Source organism: Sander lucioperca, chromosome 20 (assembly GCF_008315115.2).
Source record: "Sander lucioperca isolate FBNREF2018 chromosome 20, SLUC_FBN_1.2, whole genome shotgun sequence".
NCBI lineage: Eukaryota > Metazoa > Chordata > Actinopteri > Perciformes > Percidae > Sander > Sander lucioperca.
The window spans coordinates 11,135,135-11,160,358 of record NC_050192.1 but is presented as its reverse complement, the minus strand read 5'-3'; the positions used below and the strand labels follow the sequence as shown (position 1 = coordinate 11,160,358).

The window sequence follows — 25,224 nt, the reverse complement described above, 5'->3', positions numbered from 1 at the left end:
TCACCCCTCCTCTTTGCTTTGCCTCCAATTTGTCGGTCACATGTGTGTGCATAGTGTCTGCATCTGTATAAACCACATCATTATTCATGCATTTATTGTGTCCTTGTAAGTACAACATATATTTTTCGACATTCTTAAGTTTAAATGTGTCTGCTTCAAAGTTAATGAGATAGCGACATACAGTAGAGCAAACGTATGAGAAAAAAGTAGACTAATGTTTTTTAGCAGTGTGAGCTTTGGCAGTAATGCACTCTCATCTGTAAAAAATTAAACCCCAAAACTGCATGAAACAAAACCACAGTCACTCATCAAACATACCCACAGAGAAACACACACATTCGTACATTTGGCTGCTGGACGTTTCTGGAGCCCATCCAGTCGTCACTTACAGATTATTCAGTTTCTAGTGCATGGCTCTATTGGTAGCCAGTATCTGTTTAACGTCTCTGATAACCGCATCAGAGATGGAGCCTAAATCAGTTTCTCTCCTTCTACTCCACTAACCAGCTGCAGAGGGAATATAAGCCACTGCCAGGGGAGGAAAAGAGCAGAGAGACATATACATGGGCACTGAAGGGGGCATATAGATATGGAGAAGGAAAGAGATTGTTGACTCATACCTTTCTGACGTTTTAACTTTTTTGTTCTGTCATATTTTGTTTTTCTACCACTTTCAAATTCACGTAATTTTCCACTCATTTCTAACTCTCCCTCTGTCTCGTTCCCTCTCATCTCTTTCCACTCTCCTTTTCCCTTGACATGAGCTAATCCCCCTTTTATGCTTATTGTATAGATGGGACTTGTGGAGTGTTATGTGTTATTTTTTGCATGTGGGTTTGTACTGTTTGTGTTTCATATGTGTGTTTGTTTATATCTCTTCAGGGTTTTTGTTAATCTGTTGACAACAGGGGCTTGTGGAGTAGGAGGACACAAACACTCACACACACATCAGAGAGACCGTGCATGTAGTATTCTTAGTCAGTGTGTGTTTGTGCCAAAGCAACACTGAAAAGATGTAAGCTGACAGTTGAGTACTCTCACTAAAGTGGTTGTTTAGCCCAAATTATACTGCCCGCGGGGTCGGCGTGACGTAAATGTCGTCATCAGAGGGTGTTTGCATAGGCTCTGTGCGTACGTCTGTGTACCGCCAATTGTTATGACCGCACGGAGAATGGCATGTGTGTACGTGTCCTCCAAGTGGATGGTATAAACACACCTGCTATGCGCTCATGGGGACGCAGAGGTTTGTTGCGGAATATAATCGAGCCTTTAGGCTGACAGAACATAGATGCCGACTGCTTTAAATATTTAACACATATTATTAATTGCATGCTTTTACTTTCCTCTCTGTCTGTGACCTAAACAAATATTTTTTTAATGTTAAAACATCTTTATGGCTTTGGACCCATGGCTATCTTTCAAAATAGGCCTAAAGGCAAACATTATATAATAGTGTATAAGTATGATGATATAGCTCTAAGGTAACAAGTCATTTTAATTACTTAATTTAACTTAATTAAAGGTACCCTGTAGAGTTTTCTTACAATATGTTTACAATAACTTGTTTCTCAACAAATCACATTGTGTGTATCCTTGATGCCTAATAAACACGTTGAGTGCATTTCCAATTTTTAACAAATATTTTGACTTTTACATCCATGTTTGCTAGCTTGCAGTCTTTTTTTTATCTGTCAATCTGTCAAAGTAGAATAGCAGGAAGCACAAATGTGTTTTGCATCACCAGTATGCCCGTGTGCACGGACAAGATACCAACAAAATGGGAACCCACTCATTCAAACATGGCTCCATAGAATGAGTGGTCACAAATTTATTAGCGTTTTTCAGGCCAATACTGATGTAGGGCTGAGACTCTGGGACCAATTATCTCTTAATATCCTTTGTATAAAGTACTGCATTGAGTATATTCATGGATTTTTTTTCTAATCAAAACAAAAATCGTTCAGGAAGCTTTTTTCCCCAAACTTAGTTTTACTTCTAGCTGAAACCAGCTGATCGCTTCAGTCAAGCGTCCATATTGTTTGCAGCAGTATACTGAAAAGTGCTGCTACTTGATTGGATGCCAATGGCTGTTGATGCTGTTCAAGTGAAACCTGAGATGTGCTAAAGTTTAGCCTAGGTGTTAAGAGTGGAGGCCTTGATTTAATGGAGTGTAAAGGGATAGTCCTCCCAGATTATGTAATAGTTTTATCTGGGACAGCCCTCTTCCTCTCTCTAGCACTGGCCTAACCGTCTGTTAGATCATCAGTTACTGTAACGAGGTCAGGACCTCGCTATAAGACTTCATTTACACCAAGTGGAATCCAGAGAGACATGCACATAAGCACACACAGAAACACAGCACATAGCAACACACAGATGTGGATATATATAATGTTTCCTGGTAATGAACTTGGTATCATCTGTTGGTGTTTTAGTAGGCTTTAGTAGGGATTTTATCCATGATCCTGCTACAGTATATGGGTTTCTTTTTGCTCCAAAGCCATACATACTTGCTCAGTAGTCTCATTTTTAAGCATTTATCCAGATGTTGTGGTAATGAAAAGGATTTAAAGGTCTGAGAAGTAGACACTTTTGGAATGGATCATATCTATCAACATAGTGTGTCTGTGATCGGTTTGTTTATTATGTGTTAATAGAGAGGCAGATGGTCGTACGCTATATTAAGTCTGCAACCTTTAGCTTAATAACACCCTCCTACACGCGCACACACACACAGTAAATTGTATTCACTTAAAAATTCTAAAGTTTATGTATAGGCTTGTTGCACATAGAAACACAATCGCTTTATAGTCACACTTGACATACACACAAGCTGCATAAGCACTGTCTGGCCTCCTCTGCAAAAGGGGTCAAATTCTTAAAAGTTCAAAGACTTTTGGGTACCTTCAAGGCAGACAGGATTGCTGATATGAGAGCCATTACTTTTGAATGTTTCAAATTAATCTTAGTTCAAAAGCATTTTACAGCCTAATCAAACAAGACACAATTGGATGCCACTTGTTTTTCAAAAATGTAACTGGCAGTGTGTGTATATATATATATATATATATATATATATATATATATATATATATATATATATATATATACTGTGCTACCATTTTCCTTTTGCTCTCACATACAAACACATCCTTTCCAATTCAGACCCACCCAAACCTATTTAAGATTACTCCTGATAATCTTCTCCTGTATTACTAATATAATAATGAAGCTGAAGCAAGTAATAAAAAAAGCCTTTAAATGTGACCAATAGTAACCATTTAACCATAAAACTTGGATCCTTGTTTTCTTCACGGGACTTCGTTGGATCATTGTTTCCTGTTTGTGTGACAAAAGAGACCATTGTTGGTTGATAATCATGTTAATCAAAATCACAATCAATGAATAGAGCTTTATTATAGTCCTGAATATTGGAACCGGTTGGCTCAGCTGATTCGTTGGACATTGGTTTTAGATTAAAAGCCTCAGACGATGTTCTGTAATGTGAAGGTCACTGGTTCACAGATATGTTGTAACTAAGAACTACTGTGAACCATAGAAGCCTGGCATGTCATCATTTTTACTCATTAGCTCCAAATTTGGATAATTTCTGGTATAATGTGATTTGTTGTGCATGGCATGCTGTTCTGTTAAGGATTAACACTTTCGAGGGGAAGTTCCACTTATTATCGTCAGATTTCCTCTCATTACCTTGGATCAAGACGGCTGGATCAAGTGGCTTAAATGAAGGGTGTGATGTGGGAGAGGAGCCGTTTTTTTTAAATGCATCCTGCTTGTATTCTGGGGGAATCCCGTGAATGGAAAAGAAGGGAGAGTAGAAAGAGTGAGTAAAGGATAGGGAAAGATAGAGGAGTGAAAAAGGTTAAGGAAAAAGGAAGATGAGAGAGGAGCAGTGAGGAGACGGAAGAGAGGAGGGGGGATGAGGCGTGACCAGCAGAGCAGAGACTAATGACTGCACTGGCACATGGTGTGTGTGTGCGTTTGTGTGTGTTGCACAGCCAGGCACAGAGAGATGAGACAATAGGGTGCACACTGAGTGGCAGGCTGAGATGGCACATATTGTTCTCACACACACACACACACACACACACACACACACACACACACACTGGGGTTGTTATTGAACCCATCTTAATGAATGGGTTTGTTTGTGGTGCCTGTTACAAATCAGACAAAGAAAAAAAATCCTGATCAATATGTCCACTCTACATTAGATTGATACCTAATCACAGGTATTTCTTTGTGGAATTTGTACACATAATTGCTTTAATTGTCATTGTTACTGCATATAACACCATAGTGTATGTATCTTACCACATTTCCTACAAAAACTGATTTTCAGCCACAACTAGGTCACATTACGACACACACACACACACAGACACAGACACAGACACATGGCCCTGGTTACTGCAATATGTAGAGTGGTGATTGATGGGAAACAAGAAACCACTGAAATAGGAGAAAATAAGGAGGGAGGGGCGGGGGTGATGGAGAGACAAAGAGTGAGCGAGGCAGTTGGAAAGAAAAACAAGAAGGGAAAGAAAGAGATAAAGCAAACACGTGGGGAATATAGGAGGAGGGTGTGAACAACTGAACTCAAATCTCAGCGTTTCCTTCATTTTGCTGAAATGTGTATTAAACAATGAGATCAGTCTCCATCACTTTATCCCCCCCTCTGACTTTTACTGGAACGTATGCATCCTCTATCAATAAGTGATTAAATCATTCTTATTGATAACAGATGCGCTCCCTCTCCCTCTCCCTCTCATATACTGGCTAACCATAACAAGCTGTGGTAAAGGTCTTGGAGAGGTTCTGGTTGGTGTGTTTAAGTGAAACACGTGCGTGTGCCTGTGTGTGCGTGCGCGCGTGTGTGTGCGTGTGTGTGTGCGCTGCAGGGTTCTTTGCAGGAGAGCGTTTCTAGGGTGTGGGGGGTCTGAGGGACACTTTGGCTACATTACTAATGGAAAACACCAGGCCTTTTTCTTGTACTTGTGGATACACACACACACACACACACACACACACACACACACACACACACACACACACACACGCACACACACACATGTGCCCCCTGTCCACCACTGTAGGTCTTTTCTGCATATAGAAACAAATCAGCTCATTCACTCAACTGAGAGGCTTAATGTAATCAAGATTCACAGATCCTGATTTTTCTCTTGAGTTACAAACTCAAACTCAGAATTTGGGTCAGGACTCGAAGGTTGATCAGAGGAACATCGAAGTGGGTCAGCAGCACATTCTGGAGAAACTGGGATGAAAGGTTTATAGTTCAGTTAGGTTTCCAAAAAGGGTTTCATGATTATGGCAAAAAACGTATGCTGCCAGTTGTTTGCTGCATATTGAAATAATGATTTTAAGGTATAACTATAAGGTTATGCACAAAAACATTTTTTTTTTGCAGCTAGTCTTATTATCACTCTCAAACTCCTAATTGTATTCTTCATGTATAAAGTTTACAGTATGTTAGGGTGCAGCTGCAGACCTTGGACAGAGTCTGTATTTTTCATCATCTGGTTTAAAATCAAATAATCTCTAATTCAGCAATAAAAGTGTTTCAAAAACTCTAAGAAACGATTCACTTTGCTCGTAAATTGGATTTGATTTTGATCACATACGTTGCACATTTAAACATAAAACAATTAGACGAATGATACACATACTGTAACATACCCATCAGTATCACTCATGTTAATGATATTCAGCTGTGGAAAATCACAGTTATGTATCATTAATGCTGGCACTGCATTGTCATAATTATAACTATGCGTTGAAAAACTGGGTTCAAGGTTTTCATGTGATTTGAAATCATTACTGTACTTCCCCGAAATATATGGCTCTTTTTGTGGGATTCCCTGGATTTCTCATCTTTTCTTTCTCACATAAATTAAGTTTAATGCTAAAAACAGGACAGCAGTTCATTAAAATGTAGTTCAAAGTTAATTTTCTCATGTTAATATTTAATATTTGTCAGACTATGTGGTAAAGTTTTTAGTAGAATTACATTATTTCTTTAAAGAACACTTTCTTTGATTTGTACAAAAACATAATAAGAATTGTACAGATCCATGTGATCTGAGGTTATCCTCCAATTTGATGTCCCAAGTGGTTATATTGGAGAGTCTGACCATCTTTATAGAGCCAATGTTAGGTTATTACTGTCAATCCATTGCATGTAGCCGTTTTGGCAGCTGAACTGTAAACTGCTATATTAGCATCAAACATAATTGGGAGAAACAGCTGCAGGTGACAAGTTGATCCAGTTATTTTTTTTTATAATGACTTCAATTTAAGGGCGGACTATAACTATCAGTTGCAAGGAAGTATGTGGAAAAGGCATCTTTGTTTCAGTAAATATGATATCCTTCAGCTTCCGAATGCAGTTTCATAGACACAAGTACATCAAGTACTTGTGAGAACCTGCAAGTGCATCCTGAGAACCTGCAGGTATTTTTCCTGGGAAACAGTAACATATTTACTGGGGAAATATTGAGATCTCACATTCTGATATTTTATACCCGACTGGTAGGATCATTAACTGTAAAATACCCTTCAGCATGTAACAGGTTTACTTTATTCTAACACCTACTTGGCTGGTGAAACAGTAAAGTTTCATATGACTTTGTGATTTTACTGCTGAAGCTGTTCTCTTATGGATTTGTTTCCTTTATGTAAACACACATTTCTGTTACAGTATATAATGGAAAGCCTGAGAAACAGACAACAGACAATCATATGCAATTATATATGCTATATCTAGGCTTCCACTGTCCCCAAGAGAGATTAGGCACTTTGGACAACATCCTGTGAGTTTCGGTACCCAGAAACTCTAAAGACCATACTTAATAGTATTTGTTGTAATACAGTGGAGTACCAGTTTACCATGTGAGTGTATATTGTCTGAGTTTTCTGGCACTCGCTGTGGTGTCTCTTATTGCAACCTTCATCCATCTGGTGCTGCTCTCTTGCTGGGGTGCAACAGACCAGAGAAGACGAGAGCAGATGATCACTGAGTGTTAAAGCACAGTGGGATGTGCAGACTAGACGAGTTGATCGGAGGGTATCAGCTTTCAGATTCTCTGCAGGAAGCTGCATAATGCTTTAACACTGCTGATTCTGGTTCTGCCCACCTGTCTGGCTGCCTAGTCGTGTGTGTGTGTGTGTGTGTGTGTGTGTGTTCATTTATATGTTCTCCTCAGTTGGAACAGAAATAGGGCAGACAGACTTAGAGCTGTCACTTATGCGGGGATGTATAGGGGGCTTCTTTCAAGTCCTCAGGTAGGCGAGAGGTAGATAGCGAGGAAGCAAAGCTGGGCTTAGAGTGAGAAGTCCTTGTGTTGAAAAGAAGTGTGTGTGTGTGAGAGTGAGAAAAAGAGAGCGAGGCTTGGATGGGGAGTGAGAGGGTATTTTTGAGTCTGACAAACTCAAGTCTCATGATGTTTTGAAGCTCGGAGCAGAAAAGAAGGGATGGAGAGAAAGAAAACAACCACTCAACAGGAAGACTCAATGCACCATGGATCAAATTAATTCCTTAAATATATTTTTATATAGGCATTTACTGTCTCCTACAAAACCTCTACTGTTCTGTATGTGTGAGAGTTGTGTACCCATTTATACACTAGAAGAAGTAGGAAATAATGATTTGATAATGAATAATAATGGATTAGGAAGCCTCCTTTAGACTTGCTGTCTGCTTTCTCTGCTCACATCTATGGACACACACACACACACACACACACACACACACACACACACACACACACGGTAAGAGAGAGAAAAGTACAGAGAGAGCGAGAGAGGTAGAAGTAATGTTCTAGTGCCCTGAGGGAGGTGTCTAACATTGACATGGGTGGTCAGGGTCTTTTCTGAGTGCTGCTGGGAAATGGAATGTTGGCTTCCAGTCAGTCAGGTGACCGACAGCTATTGTCATGTGATCGTAATATTAAAGAGAGCGAGACAATGGGAGTTTGGGTTGGTAAGCACATACATGGATTTTTCTGTGTGTCAGTTGCTAATGGGCCATCATCAGTAAAGTGGTTGCTGCAGGATGAAGGGATAAGCTGTTACGGGCCATGACGCTCTCTCTCTCTCTCTCTCTCTCTCTCTCTCTCTCTCTCTCTCTCTCTCTCTCTCTCTCTCTCTCTCTCTCTCTCTCTCTCTGTGTTAGTCATATGATATAGGTGAGGCCCCAGGTTATACAATGTGACAATATGAGATCATCACCTCAGAGATTGTTCTACTCTCTGAAGCAGCTCACAAGGATTTCTAATAGCTACTAATAACATTTCAAAAGCCTTGCGTGCCTTGACCTGGCAGAATCTTCAGTACTGAATTGTCGACTGGTTGGTTTGGTAGGTATTGATGGTCAAAGTAAGAATACTACCTGAAAGGGCTGGGTGATAAGGCCAAAATCATATTTCGATAACAATATATATCAAATCAACTTTATTGTCAGTTCTCTCAAAATATGTGCCAGTCGTACAGAGGAATCGAAAATACGTTTCTCTCCTACCCACAGTGCAATAAGTACAAAATATAGACAATAAATAAATGTTATATTCTAAATAGTGCAAAGTAAAGCAAAAACAAACAGTATAGAGAACAAAACAAATTGATAATGTACAATATAAAGGAAAAATATAAAATGAAAGTGAAAAAGTGTGAAAGCGTTCCTGAGAGTCTAGTATTATAAGAACATATCACAATATAGCATGTTTTCTGGCAATTCAATAAATAAATAGTCTATATGAAATAACCACATGGTAAAGCCTATTTTTGTATACTTCTGTGTGAATTAAATACTTAGTAAAAGTACAGTCTTTTCTCATTTTATTAAGAACTTGAGTACAAAATGAACATAACATGCAAGGATCTGAATGTTAAGCATTGCCCAAATGGCGTAAATATAGGATACATAACTGTGTTATGTATCGCTCAGCTCTACTACCTGATTTTTTTAGATATCCCCCACTCAATAGTACAACCTTATCTCAGAATTCGGGGATTTGGTGGCACTGTAGCTTTAAACACTATGAATGATTGATGTTGAGCTTCTGCTTTGTATGGGACTGTTTGCACTAATATGCTGGATGCTTCTCTAATTCCATATTCAAATTAACGATACGATGTTATAAAAACAAAAAAACCCACAGGCTCAACATTTTATCTGAAAGATGTCAGAATATTGATTAATTGAATGAAACGGCGAAACAGTTGAATTGGAGGCAAAGTGCCCCTCATTGGACTTCTATTTAAAACTAGTTGCCATGGTGATAATCCTAATAATGTTGCCAGGAGTAGGTGTCTAACCTCCCAATGTCTGATCTTGCATCACCTTAAAAATACTGTTGCTTCTTTAAATGCAATATAAAACTCTCTCGCTGTGGTCTCGCTCTGTGTTTTAGTTATTCTGTCATCTGTACTTAAACAAACAGCCTTTGTGTCAGTCCTGCTGCTCTTTCTCTGTTTTTCTGCAGACCAATCTGTCTGTTCACCTTTCTCTAAAAGGGTCACAGACATTAAATGTTTTGGATGTGTCATTATGTCCTCTCAAAGCACAAATTTCAGTTTGTTCCAGGTTAATTGTAACATCTCTTTCATTGTTGTTTTAATCTCTTTTTTTCATATCTGGTGTAACCCACTTATACCTGCAGGTTATCCTGTGAAGACTTTATATTTTGCATGAATAATTTAATAATTTACAGTCACAGAGGAAGTCTCAACCATATTTGGACCTAAATCCTCTTAGTATTAGGTTTTGTCACCTTATTTTATCGTTGTGAGGCAGCTCTGATTTTGTTTATTTTTGGGTCAGTGATGTGCTGAATGTGTCAGCTATGGTTAGACACAGAGCTGGTGAAGAAACTAGAACAATTAATGTGCAAACACATTCAGACAGAGCAAATAAACACATACACACACTCACTAAAACCGATAAACAAGCCTAGCACAAAACAAAGTAACGCGTACAACAAAATAGAAATTAATTTTGGCTGGACATAGTTGAACGCATGACACATTTTACACACATGTTCATGTATAAGAGCACACACACACACACACACACACACACTTCTTTACAAGGTCTGACCCACCCACACTGCCCTTTGCATCTGTGTTTATTAAAGGGGTGGTCCTTCCAGTTGCAGAGTACGCTGGTGCTAGGCTAGTGCAAGTCAACAGTAACTGCTAGCCTGCCATTAAAAACAAATAAATTATAACGCCAGACTATCGATGTAAATGTCTGTTGATAGAATAATGTTGGAAATAAAACTACCTCGCATTGCATTGCAATAGTTATACTTTGTTCCCTGTAGTTGGATAGCAGAGGCTACAGCAGCGGCGGAGTGATATTACCTAGGCTACTGAGAAAGCCAGTTTACATGACAATCACGCAAGTTTATTTACCTGCCGCTGTCACTCATTGCTGCAGAAGCAGAGTTCATTGCACGAAGGAATCAACACAATGCATTGAACTGTAACGTTATCTCCACTAACGTTTTAAGTCTCAATCTATCAGTAGCAGCTAGGCTAACGTTATGAAAGGGGCTGGCTTCATTAGCTAGAGTAGCCTAGCTACTTTCATAAACGGACATTTCAACCTCTCCGTTTTCAAAAATAACATTGTGCACAGCTGTCAGTTTTCAGAAAAGTGTTCGTTTACATGTTCCCATGTATATATGCCATCAATGCCGTCAAGAGCATGCCAAACCTGTAGGTGGCAGTGTAACAAGAAGCTCAAACCCACGTTAGCCAATCAGAATCCCGAAAATAGCAACAACTGCAACAAATCACTTCCTCTTTCTCTCTCTCGGCTGCCTAAGCCTCCGTTTGTCTCAGTTTACATGCAAACGTGCAAACGAAGATTTCCGAAATCTCCACTCTGGCCAGAGGTTTTAGAAAGACTCATTTTCAGAGGCGAATTCTCCGTTTGCGTGTAAACGAAGGGCACAAACGAAGGGAAATGTCTCCGTTTTTCAAAATAACCATGTACGTAAACAGGGCATCATTCTGCCTTTAAGCAAAAATGCAAAGACATGCACTTGTTCAATGCTCTCAAATGTGAATATTTTCTTTTTTTTTGTCTTCTCTTTAATTGCTGTAATTTTGTGAGCATAGATGGACACTTTTTTTTTGTTCCATTGTGGGAATTTTTGAGGGCATACAGTAAACTTCACAATCAGTATTTGGACATTCCAATAAAACGACAAAAAGTAAATATAGTGCACTATTTAGTTAATCATTTATTTATAAATCACTTTTATAAACCAGTTTGTCACAAAGTATGTCTCAGATGTGATACAAAGAAGACACATCCAAATACAGTCTCACTCTAACGGATGTTTGTGGCTTCTTTGATAAGATGAAAGGAGAGTCTACTGTTTCGTCCCCATCCACATCCTTCTCTAGTGCTGCATTTTAATGTAATTTGAAGCCTGATAGTACCTGGTTGCATATTTCATTGCATTTGTATTCTAGCAGCATGTTTAGATGGTGCATCAGTGTGTTTGTTTTGTAAGCGTTTATTATTCCTCAGCTCTCTATTCTCTTTGTATTATTACCTTTCCTCCCCACCCCTCAAACCCTTGTCTCGCTTAATTTGAATGTAATCATGCTCACTATAATAGTGTTGGACTATTAATACAATATGTTTTGTTTGGGTAAATGCCCTCCAGATTTCAGAGGAACAATGTTTCCTTAGTTTTTATGTATGTATGACTAAACTTCCTTTTCTGTCTTGTGTGTAGGATCGCAAACTGTCCAAGTCGGAGCGCCAGCGCTTCAAAGAGGAAGCAGGGATGTTGAAAGGTCTCCAGCATCCTAACATTGTCCGCTTCTATGACTCCTGGGAGGGACCATGCAAAGGAAAGAAATGTATTGTTCTGGTCACAGAGCTCATGACATCTGGCACGCTTAAAACGTAAGTATATGAGAGATAAAAAATAATTTTCCAAGATGTAAGTTTAGTGACCTCGTAACTTATTGGCATGGAAAACAAAGACTTGTATTGCGTTTGCAGTATTTAGTTCATGTGTTTTATCATGTGAAACACTTTTTGCAGGGAATATGTACAAACGTGCATGCACACTCTTAACCACCTCTTTTCATCTTTACTTCTGAAGAGCACCATCGTTACAGATGATGACTCACCTCCAGTTTTTTATTGAAATGTAGAAATTGCACACACACACACCCACACACCCACACACACACACACACACACACACACACACACCTGTGTCCTCTTTACTGTCAAACCAATATGCAGTTTTTCTCTGTTGTCAACTTCAAACAGCCTTTCATTGTAGTGTCTTAAGCACATCACATCCCGGCAGAATTTTAGTGCTAAGTGAAGTGTTAGTGGGTCGGCTAGTGTGTCCTTACATGCACAGTATGGGTCTGTGTCATTTACAGTATATATGTGATCGATTGACTGAGTGCCTGTCTAAGCACATATGGGACTTTTAAAGAGTAAAATGATGGCACTGCACAAATGCACTGTAGTGTAGCTATGTTAATCCACTCCAAAATTAGGTGTTCTGGTCTGATTTCAGCATCAAATGCACAAAAAAAGGATAGTCGAGCTCAGGAATCATGGGGAGACTCCTTTCTGTGTGTGTGACAAACTGTATATCTGTGGTTTGCAAGTCAATACCAGGGGCGTCTGTCAGTCTAGCCCTCCCCGAAATTCACTGTCATTGTCCATGCTATGACCGCATGCCAGTCTCTCTGCTGTACAGAATAGATGTGTGTCTGTGAATGCGAATGTGATTGTTGAGCTCCTGACACAATAAAAGGATAAATGCGGGGCGTGTGGTGCACGGCGTGCCCCACGCAGTGCATCGTGGGACATCGGCCCACCTGCCAACTGCTGCGTCTGCTGCAGATTCCTCTCATTCCTGACAGAGACAGACAGTGGGAAAGACCAAATGAGGCGTATATAACTGATAGTTATATACTGTCAGTTTTAGGCAGAGTCACAGAAAAAGGGAGACAGGCAGTCAAACAATCTGAGAAGGTGATAGTGAGACAGTCAGCTAAAGAAGCAGATAAATGCACAAATAGTCAAATCAATTGAAAAATGAATATCTAGATATCCAGTTTAAAGAAAGTTAGTAAGTGGCAAGCCAATGAACCACCTGTGACCACAGAGTGAGAATATTACAGTTTTTTTCGATTGCTAAACGACAGTGGGCACAACTGGAGACACGTGCAAAACTCTAACTACAGTCTGCACAGCAGCAGTTCATGTGGACAAACTGTAGTTCGTTTTTCATTGCTAGAACTTCAAAACTCTACACACCCATGGTTTTAACCATAACCTGCACAACACTGTGGATCTACAGCACGTTGTTCAAATGCTAACGCACTGCTGTCAAAACTGTTGACCACACATTCAAAACAGAATGGATTTCAGCCCGGTGCATTTTAAACACTGCTGATTGCAATTTCAGCTGAAAAGACTAGGTAAGCAGGTGTCTTGTTTTGGACTTGTTAGTGAACACATAATGTAAATATATATATATATATATATATATATAGGGAAAGCTCATAAAGACTCTGAAACTCCAAGTAAGAATGAAACAGTTGCATACATTGTACCGTTCGAGAGAAACAGTGAACACGTAAAAGAGCAAAGATACCAATATGTCCAGGTAAGATGTCTGAGGTTACATACACAGCTGTAAAAAATCTGAAAAACACTACCTTTACTACAGTAAAACTCTGCACTTTCAGAAAGTAATGGAGGTGAAAGCAATGCAAAGACCACATTCATTTGTATAGATGATGCAGGTGCATGGCAAGCGAGGACATCCAATGTGATGTTGATGAAAACTTGTGGCCTGATCCTGGAGAGAGGCAGGATTCCAGTAATTATGTAAATTACTACAGACAAAATAATAAAAATATATATATATTGAAGCAAAATGCTGATTTCTATTCCTTGTTAACCTTAAAACTGGTTATGTTGTAAAATAAAATAACGTATCGTATAATCTCACGTGAAAGAATTACTCTTTTCTAGAAAATATAGTTTTGTGTGAAATCACTCAAATTATTAAAACTGTAAAGATAAAAGTGTTTTCATTTCTGTATTGGTGTTTGATGCTAGTGTTTTTACTCTGTGTGTTCTGAGTGACAGTGTGTGTTGTCTCGATGAGTGTCTTGCTGCACTGAGCCTGTTTTGAGACGTGTGTGAAGAGTTGTGTTGCTTGGAATGAGTTTTACAGGTGATGTGAACTGTTTAGCTCAGGTGACTGTTGGTAATGCAGACTGTAGTTAGAGTTTTGCACATGTGGCCTCAGTTGTGACCACTGTTGTTTAGCAATCGAAAGAAACTGTAATCCTGCAGCACAGCACTACCAAGGACAGTAGCACCCTCCACTGGAAGACTGAAAAAGCTTCATGCATTTTTAAAGAAATGCAGACGCTCTCCATCTTGCATCTGTTTCACACACAGTAAAATTAAGTACATTTAACCAAATAATTTGGTTTTATGTTACTTTCAAATACCTACTGTGTAAAAAAGAAGGAAGCAGGGAATAACAAGTTTTTTGGGAATTTAAATGTTCAATCAAGACCTTGGACAAAATGAGTCACTAGAACGCAAAAAATGAATGCTAAGGAGGGCACAGTATGCCTTCAACAAGTATGATTATTGGGGAATATTACTTGGATCCTTTATTATTAAAAATAATATAAATTAAATTGTATATACTGTATACTGTACAGAACAATATTTAATTTCTGTGGCACCATGAACAATCTTATTATACTTTATATACAGTATATAATATGGCTGCAACTGAATATTATTTAAATTATTGATTAATCTACAGATTGTATTGTTTGGTCTATCAAACCTTAGTCTTGTATTGCCAGACCATCTCTACAGCGCTGTGTCTATTCTGAGATAGGGGAAAAAAATGCTCTGGCTTGATTTTATTCCTTTAAACCATTCACAACCGTCCTGGGATCGCGCAAAGCCCCGATAGCGGAGATAGTGAGAGAGAAGGGGTGCCGGATATCAGGCCAGCAATGTACATCTGTGGAGCCAGACAGAAAAAATGCCCTGAGCCCAAGGTAATGTCTTCATGTACACTATCTTGTATTGACCAAAGTTCCAATACCCAAAAATATTCGGTTTACTATCATAGAAGAAGAAAACCAGCAAATATTTACACTTAAAAATCTGGTACCAGTAATCTTTGGGCAGTTTTGGTTAAAATAATCACTAACTGTAAACGATTAATTTTCTAAACGGTGTGTGTGTGTAAACGGTTAATTAACTCTTTTAAGTGTGGCATGCATGCATGCATGTACATGTGCACGATCAAGACTGCACAGGGTTTTGGCTGTCATCCAGATGAAGACTCTGAAAGGAGAGGGGCTGCTGTGCAGTGAAGTGGTGGAAAAAGAAGAGATGGTGAGAGGGAGGACTGATAGGAAGATGGTGAGGATGGAAATACTGACCAGAGTGGGTTCAGGGTATTAGAGGCCCCTTATCTGTGTGTCCATAGAGGTGTGTGTGTGTGTGTGTGTGTGTATCAGTATGAGTGCTTATCTGTTCATGCCTTATCTATGTGTGTCCATAGGTGTGTGTACTGTACATGTTGTACTGTTCACATACAGTATATACATATATCTGCATATTTCTCACAGTGCAAATGTATATCTATCTATTTACTGTAGGCATGTGTGTTGAAAAGAGAGCATGGTTGAGTGATTGTGTATGAAAGATGCTTTGTGTAGTGTCACTCCAGCAGCGCATGCCACAGGGTTTAACTTGTCTGTCAGTGTCAACACTCTTCTCACTTCAGAAAGGGATAGAAAGAAAGCAGAGGTGACGGGCGAGGGAGAGGAGGGCGGGTAGGTAAAGGGAAGGAAGGTACAAAGGGATGAAGAGGAGAAGAGAGCGCTGTTTCTTAAGAGATACGTGAGAAGTTGAAATTAAAGTGAGAGATGGAGTGTGATGGAATGGGGGTGAATGTGAGGAAGAGGGAGAGGCTTTGAGAGGTTTTAAAATAAACACTTAAGTTATGCAGATGTGCATTTTGAGGTATGTTCACTTAAAATGTCCCCTAAAGATTATTTTCAGTCTGTAATGTGTTCTATGCCCTAAAGGCAAACTCCCTATAAAAATATGTGAATCCACCCAGATACTTCTGTCTAATAAATTCCTCCATTTAACTTCTAAAGACATAGATAGATGGCAAGAGCCTATATAAGAGAGACACTCATCATTTAAAGCAGACAGTCCCGAATTTCAGTTTTTCATTTGCTGCTTTTGTTTGTCTCATGTAGTATAATATAATACATTGAATCTCTTTGAGTTTTGTTCCGTTTGTCAGACAAAACAAGCAATGTAAAGACATTAACTTAAGCTTTAGGAAATTGTGATGACAATTTGTAGACCAAACAATAAGTTGATCACTTGAGAAAATCATCTGCAGCCTAATTGATAATGATCATCATCATTAGATGCAGCCCTAGTGTGGTCTTCCTCCATTGTTGGTATGGAATGGGCTGACTGTGATTTTGAATAAAGTTAATGCTATCGTTTACAGATGACTTTACCTATTGTGAATGTATAGCATGGCCAATAATCCTGATGGAGCTAGAGTTAATTATAGGCCAAGGACACAATAACACAATTAATAACCTGTTAATTTTGATTCCACCAGTCGGCAGAGATGCTGCCTTCTGGCCAGATTGACTTTTTTTTTTTTTTTTTTTTTTAGGTTATTTTTTGGGCATTTTTGGGCCTTTATTGACAGGACAGCTGAAGAAATGAAAGGGGAGAGAGAGGGGGGAATGACATGCAGCAAAGGGCCACAGGTTGGAGTCAAACCCAGGCCCCCTGCGTTGAGGAGTAAACCTCTATATATGGTCAGATTGACATTTAATGACCTCTGTATTGGAGGATGCTGCTGCTCCTCCAGGATAGACTAATTAAAATAAGGGTTTAAAGAGTAACACAAGTTCAAGAGATATGCGAGGAGTCTTTGGCGATTAGACCCAATTATGATGGCATCGTTTTACGGGGTAGTCATGCCACAAGCTGTACGGTAATATCCCCCCAATGGAGGTCAGACACTGGGACCTGTTGGAACAGCTGGTTCTGAAGAGGTGATCTCGGTGGAAGTGGGTCACAATGATCTGACAACTGAAATGATTGCTTTAGCTGTATACATGTAATACATGTAGTGGAGTATGAGCTACAATATTATCCTGTTAAATGAAGAGGGGTAGAAGTATAAAGTAGCAGCAAATACTATAATTTTATTGAAATACCACTGGATAATGAATGTAGTCTACTCTGGTAAAAACACAGGGTCTGTAACTACTGTATAAAACTGCAGCTTCTACCAGCAGTCTGCTTCTGGGTTGGAGCAGATTGGTCTGTGATGCTGAGTCCAGAGTTGTCTGAACGGCTCCTTGCCAGTTAAGACAGATTTGCCGAGTCACTGGGCGGTTCAGTCAGCTGCCTGTTATTCACCAGAATTGGCAGATTTAGTATGAGCTAAGTTTAAAGCTCGGACATTGAATTTAATGCAGTAAATAGATCAAGGACAATTTTCAAGTACTTTAACGAATAACAAGTATATCAAATCAAATTGTTCAGCCTGCTGTGATGCAGTGAAATTAGCACATATCAACTAATCAAAAGAAAAAAAATGAGGAGTTGTGAAGTGGTTGATCTCCTTTTGAATCCTCCTCATGGTCTGGATGATCAGAGGATGACTAACCCTGCGTCCTCTGTCTTCGCTCTGTACTTGAATTTAGCTAAGATTATATATAAAGAGCTGAGGAGAGAAAGGCAGAACAGTCCCCAGCTGACAGGAGAAAATTGGAAGCACTTTGCTTAGAATTCAGTTGATACATTGATCATTGAATTAGTTAATCAAGAGTGACAGTTAAATGGATTTTGAATGAGTTCCCAAAGCTCCTAAAGAGAAGTTTTGACTGAAGCCTTTTCTTCAAATCAATTGAATCAATACAATTACAGACACCTGCATGTTTGAGTTATTTGGCTGAAAGTGAAATCTGAAAGTGCTGTTGTGCAAAATCCCTGTCCTGACCTCCCTTTTGATCCTGTGGGGTTTACTCCATTTTCCTCCCACATTCCAAAGACACACAAACGAGGTAGACTGGAGACTCCAGATCACCCACAGGTGTGGATCTGTGTTAGCTCTGTGAACGCCTGCGAGCAGTCAAAGGGTGTCTCCTTACTTTCCACCCAGGGGGATAGGTTGGGATTAAGTGGGGAAAGATAATGGGCAGCTCCCACTTAGAAACCACATTAAAAATATCTAATGATGTGCTTTAGCATGGCTACTATTCTTTCATTAGAACATGCTGTGTGACATTTACATGATGAGATATTTGTGCTTTATTTAGTTTGAAAATGACTAAAATAATTGGTTAAAATAGTTGAATGCCTGCTTAAATAGAATAGCCTTTTTATATGGTCAAATAAATAAACACATATCAGTCTAAAACATGTTCTCAGTCCTGCTGAATAGCGTTCCTGAGTACTGACTGACTGTACTGTGAATCAAGCTCTTTATTTGTATCCAGATTAAAATAGATGTCTGTTTTTAAGTGGTTATATGATTAAATCTGTTTGTCTCAGTATTCCAGTGGTTATTTGGCATGCGCGCATTGTCAGTCTCTAACCATGCAGACGCCAAATTGTCTGCCAAACTGCTTGTCTTTTGTTGTGACATTCGTGTCTGTGTGAGTATTTATATTGTATCTTTTTAAGATGGAATTGTCTGACCGTAATCCCCTTTGGTTGTGTAAGCTTTCATTTTTAATTGAAGCATTATCCGTGTTTCCGTTGCTGCATCTTATCTGGCTATTGTCTGCCTCTCCATGCTTTGCTTTGAAAAAGTTACATGTAATTACGTCATGGATGGTTTTTCGTGTCCTGCAATAACAATATATATGTAGAATACATTCAAAACTCTTCAAAGTGAGTGCCCCTAAACCTAAATAAAATGCTGCTTCAGATGAGATATGAGATGCATAGCTTCTCTTTACGGAGTGACCTTCAAAGAGGAAAGTAGTCGGCAGGTATTGTGTTGAGAAGCTGTGCTTGGGTTGAACCTGCTTCTCTCTGTTTAATTGTGTACATTTAATCTTGCTTTGTTAAAGACATGCTGTCTTATGTGGGATTTCTTTGTCCTGCAGCTACCTGAAGCGTTTCAAGGTGATGAAAATCAAGGTTCTCCGTTCGTGGTGCAGACAGATCCTCAAAGGCCTCCACTTCCTGCACACCAGAACCCCGCCCATCATTCACAGGGACCTGAAATGCGACAACATCTTTATCACGGGGCCCACGGGCTCGGTGAAGATAGGGGACCTGGGTTTAGCCACGCTAAAAAGGGCTTCCTTTGCTAAGAGTGTCATAGGTAGGAAAAAATGTACACGGCCACTAAACAACAAACATAATTTGTATAAGCAAAGACATGAACACAGACACATTGTGAACTGCGACACACGCCTACTGTAGATACATTTTACTGCTTCTAAATGTCTGGTTGTAAAAGCAAACCGCAGGTATTTGAAATGTGAACTACACACCAGTCAGTCTGCTATTAAGCTAGGGTTAAGCTGTCTGGAGATGTGATGGCTGCAAACACACCAAAAACACAAAACACACCCTGCACAAAATACACACTCAAGTCGAGTCAAAAATGTCTGCTGTGTTCCAAAATATAATTTGGCTGCCATTCAGTTTAGTTAACAGACATTCTGGTATCATACACATTCGCGCACAAGTACATTATTGTGCAAATTCTCATGCACTTGAGGCGAAAATGATATGCTTTGTAAATCTCACAGCTGCTTTGTAGTAGTTAGGCAGACCTCAAGTATTTGGAAATCCACAGACACACACACACATATGCATGAACACACATGACTTGTCGTGTGTTTGCACACAAACGACAAGTCTAGTATGTGGTACCAGTAATGAGTTTGTAATTTAAAATATCCAGCTGTGGGGAATTTTTATGATTTAAAGGACAATTCCGGCGCAAAATGAACCTAACGGTTAATAACGTGTACCGAGTCGAGCATTCGCTAGGATCTGTATTCATGCTAATCGAATGTGTTGAACCAGTTGAATCACGAATGCTGTGTTTGAGCTATGTTACTGGTTACTGGTTGCACGGCGTTCGTCGTTCGACTGGTTATGACTGTTATCGTAGATGGCGTCCGCATTGTAAACATTAACGCTACTGTCTTTATAATCTATCTTTGTAATAAACTGTCTGTACACTTACAAAGTTCTCAATGCTTCGGTTTACATGTACGGACCCTCATTATGCTACCGTTTAAATGTGGTGCTATTTTGAGTCTTGTTAGTGGTGTAGAAATAGTGATTTACCCTGTGCCCCGAAAGCTAGCGTTAGCAGCTAAACACCGGTTTGCGGTAGCTAGTTTCAAGCTACAGACACATTTGATTAGCATGAAAACAGATCCCAGAGAACGTTCGACTCGGTACACATATGTTAATAACCCCTAGGTTCATTTTGTGTCGGAATTGTCCTTTAAATCATAAAAATTCCCTAAACACAGTTGTTTTTTTTAGCTATGATGCTTATTTAAACCTCATAGTGTACAGATATATTGTGTTACAAAGCATTTAAGATGTTGACTTTAACATCACTCCTAGCACAATGTACTGTGATAGTTCATTGTTTTTTTTCTCTCCCTTTCATCAGGAACCCCAGAGTTTATGGCCCCAGAGATGTATGAGGAGAAGTATGATGAATTGGTAGATGTCTACGCCTTCGGGATGTGTATGCTGGAGATGGCTACCTCAGAGTACCCCTACTCTGAATGTCAAAACGCTGCCCAGATCTACAGGCGGGTTACTAGTGTAAGTCTGCATTTCCTGTACAGTACAGGTGAAACTATTTCTTTTGAATGCCTCTGCTGTGAATGACTACAGAGTCACCAAGTTGGGACATTCATGTGTTGCATCAAACAGCCTTGTTTGTCTTTTTTTGTCTCTAATCTCAACCCTCCTCTGGCTCTCTCTTGGTCACTCCCCCCGTACTTGTTTACGGACTGCATTAATAAGTTTAGCATGAGTTGCAGAAGATCCAGTCATATGATTGTGTTTTTGCAGTGATTAGTCCCTCTTGCTTGTTTTCCCTCCCTCCCCCGCCTCTCTCCCTTGCTCTCTCCTGCTAAAGGTACAACGGGAGCACTCTGGAAAGACTTCTTGGCTGCATGTTTTTCTCCACCACTAGAGAGCAATACCAAGCAAGCCATGTCATATACAGAAAGGTCAAAACAAATCAAAGACCTTAAAAACCCTCCCCAAGAATGTTGTTGTGTTGTTTTTGAGCAAGGCACTTTAACCCTGGAGTTTCTCTGAGTTTTCTCTGAGAGAAAGTTGAAAACAAATGCAGAGAAATATGAGACATGTATGAATGAAAACAAAATATGAATATAACACTCTTGCATCAACCGTTAACAGCTAAACATTTAAATGACCAAAACACAGACGGGACGGACGACAGATGCAATCAGAGGCTATTTTAAGTGGAGTGCTGCTGAGGCCATTACCCAAAAACACACACACACACACACACACACACACACACACACACACACACACACACACACACACACACACACACACACACACACACACACACAGGCAGATGAGAGCTGTCTCCCTCCTCTCCTCACAGGACTGAGATCAGCTTTGTGGAGGCTGACAGTGATGGTTAATGGACCAGAGGAATTTACTAAAAATCTCTCTTTCTTTTTATCTCTCTCTCTATCTTTTTATCTCTCTATCCTCCTCTAGTGCCTCCCTTATCTCTCTGCATCTATCTGTCTTTTCACATCTTTCATTTCAGCTTTATTGGAAACATAAAATGATTCTTGTGTTGCCATAACATCAGTGCAAATCAGATGCTCAAACATGTTATGGATGATTATGGATGAGTGAAACATTCCCCTCAGTTAAAACAAGTGCTTCTCTTACTTCTGGTAACACAACAACATTACAATTGAATTGTAAATTCAAACACACTGGCAGCACTTTCCTTTTAATGTTTATACCCAAAATAAAAAAAAATGATGTGTTCCATTTTCTTTTTAAATACACTAATTATAGCCAGACAAAGGCTGCAATAGCACTTGTGATTTGTTTTGAGAAATGTTACTTTTTCAGGATTGGTTTTATTATATCATGCTGTAATGTATATTTAGTTTCAGTTCAAATTTTCAGTTCAGTAATGGAATTTATCAAATCCTTTTGGTGCCCATCCAGCAAATTCAAATTAAAGGGATTTGGATTAAGATTGTCTCTAACCATAACTGTGAGAGAAAAGAAACCGTCCTCTGTCTTTCTGTCATCTGTCATCTCTCTGAATCTCTAAATTTGATTTAAGAAGCTCCATGAGAAGAATAAATTCAGACAGTATATTTCAATCCATATAGCTGCCTGGCCCTCCTGCCTCCCTATTCTTTTCCTCCCTCTTTCTATTCCCTCATCTCACTGACACAAAATTGAAATCACACCCCAAATTTGATCAACATATTTGATGACTTGGTGACTTCAGCCTCTCTGGGTCACCAACTCTGTTTGTGTGGATGTGTTAGTTATGATTTAATAGCAGTAATCTCATACATTGAAAGCGAGAGGACATCATGCTTCTCAGATCATTTTATTATTCAGTCAGCCAGACTTTGAGTCAAACAAACAACTTCAGTTGTTTGTATTTGTTATTGTCACACACCCGTACGCACACAACCTTGTGACAACCCCAGGGTGTCCCAGTCACCTGCTTCCTTTAATTTCACTGCCTAATTCATCCTTACAGCTTTCCACCCTCTGTTTCTAAGAAAGAGAGAGTTTACGCCCTGATGTGTTTAAACTGCAACTCTCATAAAAGCAGTAAATGTGAATTTAAAGCTTTAGTGCTTTATTTGCTCAGTATCATAATGTGCACCCATTTCCCATTTTGTATGACTGTAAAGCAGGGCCCTTTTTGAGAGGGTTGTGAGGATATACTTCTAATACTTTGACATACAATGTTGTTGACGTACTTCATGGTTCTTCTCCTTCTGGAACATTCCTGCCCTCTAATCAGCCTCATTAAACTGAAATCTGGCATTCTCTGTATCTCTCATTCCTTTATCCCTTCTTCTGTCAGACTTAATAACATTACTTCCTCCATCAGTCCTAAATTTGTTTTTGCCCAGGAATTGTGTGTGTGTGTGTGTGTGTGTGTGTGTGTGTGTGTGTGTGAGGGAGAGAGAAAGATGTTGTGTAATGGTGAACTGGGGGGGTTGCAGAAGAGAAACGGGCCAAGAAAGTAGGGAAGAAGTAAGGAAGGGAAGATAGAGCTGGAGGACAACAGCAGAAGTAGGCGGTCGGTCTGACAGGCAGTTAGCAAAGTAGTTTAGACTAAAAACTGCTTCTGACATTTGTCAGTGAAACAGATCTCTAGTCTACTTGTCTCATTGTCAGTACTTCTTTGGTAAGTTACCTACATTTTATCTGTTTAATCTTAAACCTGTCCGTCTGTCTGTCACTCGTAGTAACAATATTTTGCTCTTTTACTTTGGCTTCCTTGTGTTCTTCCTGCCTTTTCATTTTTTTTTCAAAATGCATTGCATTGATGCATTGTGTGTGTGTGTGTGTGTGTGTGTTCGACATCTGTCTTTCTCTAAAAGGTTCCTTGTCTTCACTGCTCTTCTTTTTGTGTGTGTGCAGGGAGTGAAGCCTGGCAGTTTTGACAAGGTAGCCATTCCTGAGGTGAAGGAAATTATAGATGGCTGCATCAGAACAAACAAGGATGAAAGGTGAAACACATACACAGAGACTATTAAAGCCATACCCGGCATTGTTGTTATTTAGTAATACCTTCGGCTTTATGGATGTTATATGGACTCTCTATCATGACTGTGTGAGATTTATAGACAACATTTGCATTCGATCTCTTACTTTATTAAAACGGAATAGATCACAATATCACCACCATACCCAGTAATGTTTGATTGCAAAATCACCCTCTCTCTAAATCCTGTTCTGATTCACAGCTTCTTGGTTAGAAATAAGAAGTCCTCTGTTCTCTCTCTGCCCATGCTGTGGGTCTGCCAAAACATCCACGATCCCTCCTGTCTACTGCTTAAGAAACTAAACCAAAGCTAAACTTCTTATTTCTCCCTATCTTGCACTTCCTTTGTTTTTCTTCACAGTCTGAATGACTTGGTCTCTTAGTAAAGAAAAGTCATATGATTGGTACTCTGTAATCCATAATTTTTTACACAATGTGGAATTTATGTGGAAGACTGTTGTGAACATGTTGGGATTCCCAAGCATTCCCAGCATCGTGATCTTAAAAAAATTGGTATCAAGTAGTATCAAGAATTAAATCCTATCTTACGTATCTGTTTATTTCTCTTGTTCCTCTAGGTATGCCATAAAGATCCTCTTGAACCATGCATTCTTCCAGGAGGACACGGGTGTCAGGGTTGAACTGGCAGAAGAGGATGATGAGGAAATGATTGCTATCAAACTCTGGCTCAGGATAGAAGACGTCAAGAAGCTCAAAGGCAAGGAATAATTGTATTTTTTCCTCTAGTTAAGATCTTTTCTATATGGAAGAAATTGTAATGGGAATATGTTCATGTCATTCAAGTGTTATCCCCATAAACACATACTCTTGTCATAAAATATAAGCAGCTTTTCTTATCGCTATTGAAAATCAAAGCACTTATTTTAGTAAATAACCATTAACATTGTATTTACAACATAGATTTTAATTACTCCAACGAAAACAGAGAGGCAGCTTCCTGACCAGCCATTTGTGAACTTGTTTGCAGGCAAATACAAAGACAACGAAGCAATTGAGTTCTCCTTTGACCTGAACAAGGACGTCCCTGAAGATGTGGCCCAGGAAATGGTATGTACAATGCAGGGGAGGAACCGACGGATGCATACTGTAGACAGATGGTACGAGTAGTGGGAGGAAGGGATGGATTTAGGCAAGAGAGAATAGACATAAGGAAAGGATATTGGATGGAAAGAACTAGATTGGTAAAAAGAGATGGAAAGGGAGGGATTTTAATATTACAAATCAAAGGGTTGGAGGTGGCCTGTTTGTTAAAAAGAGTATCTCTGTGACTTCACCTAACTAC

General features: G+C 39.4%; 1 protein-coding gene across 12 annotated transcripts in view; it reads left to right on the top strand.

Annotated features, from left to right (window-relative positions):
* Nucleotides 1-25,224, top strand: part of wnk1b (WNK lysine deficient protein kinase 1b) — a 91,178-nt gene that overhangs the window by 31,580 nt on the left and 34,374 nt on the right. For all 12 annotated transcript variants that reach the window (XM_035996295.1, XM_035996296.1, XM_035996299.1 and 9 more), the window contains exons 3-8: nt 11,793-11,965; nt 19,243-19,463; nt 20,781-20,938; nt 23,798-23,886; nt 24,500-24,639; nt 24,910-24,989. In XM_035996295.1, coding sequence (XP_035852188.1) covers nt 11,793-11,965; nt 19,243-19,463; nt 20,781-20,938; nt 23,798-23,886; nt 24,500-24,639; nt 24,910-24,989 — 861 coding nt within the window. The remainder of the gene's footprint in view (nt 1-11,792; nt 11,966-19,242; nt 19,464-20,780; nt 20,939-23,797; nt 23,887-24,499; nt 24,640-24,909; nt 24,990-25,224) is intronic.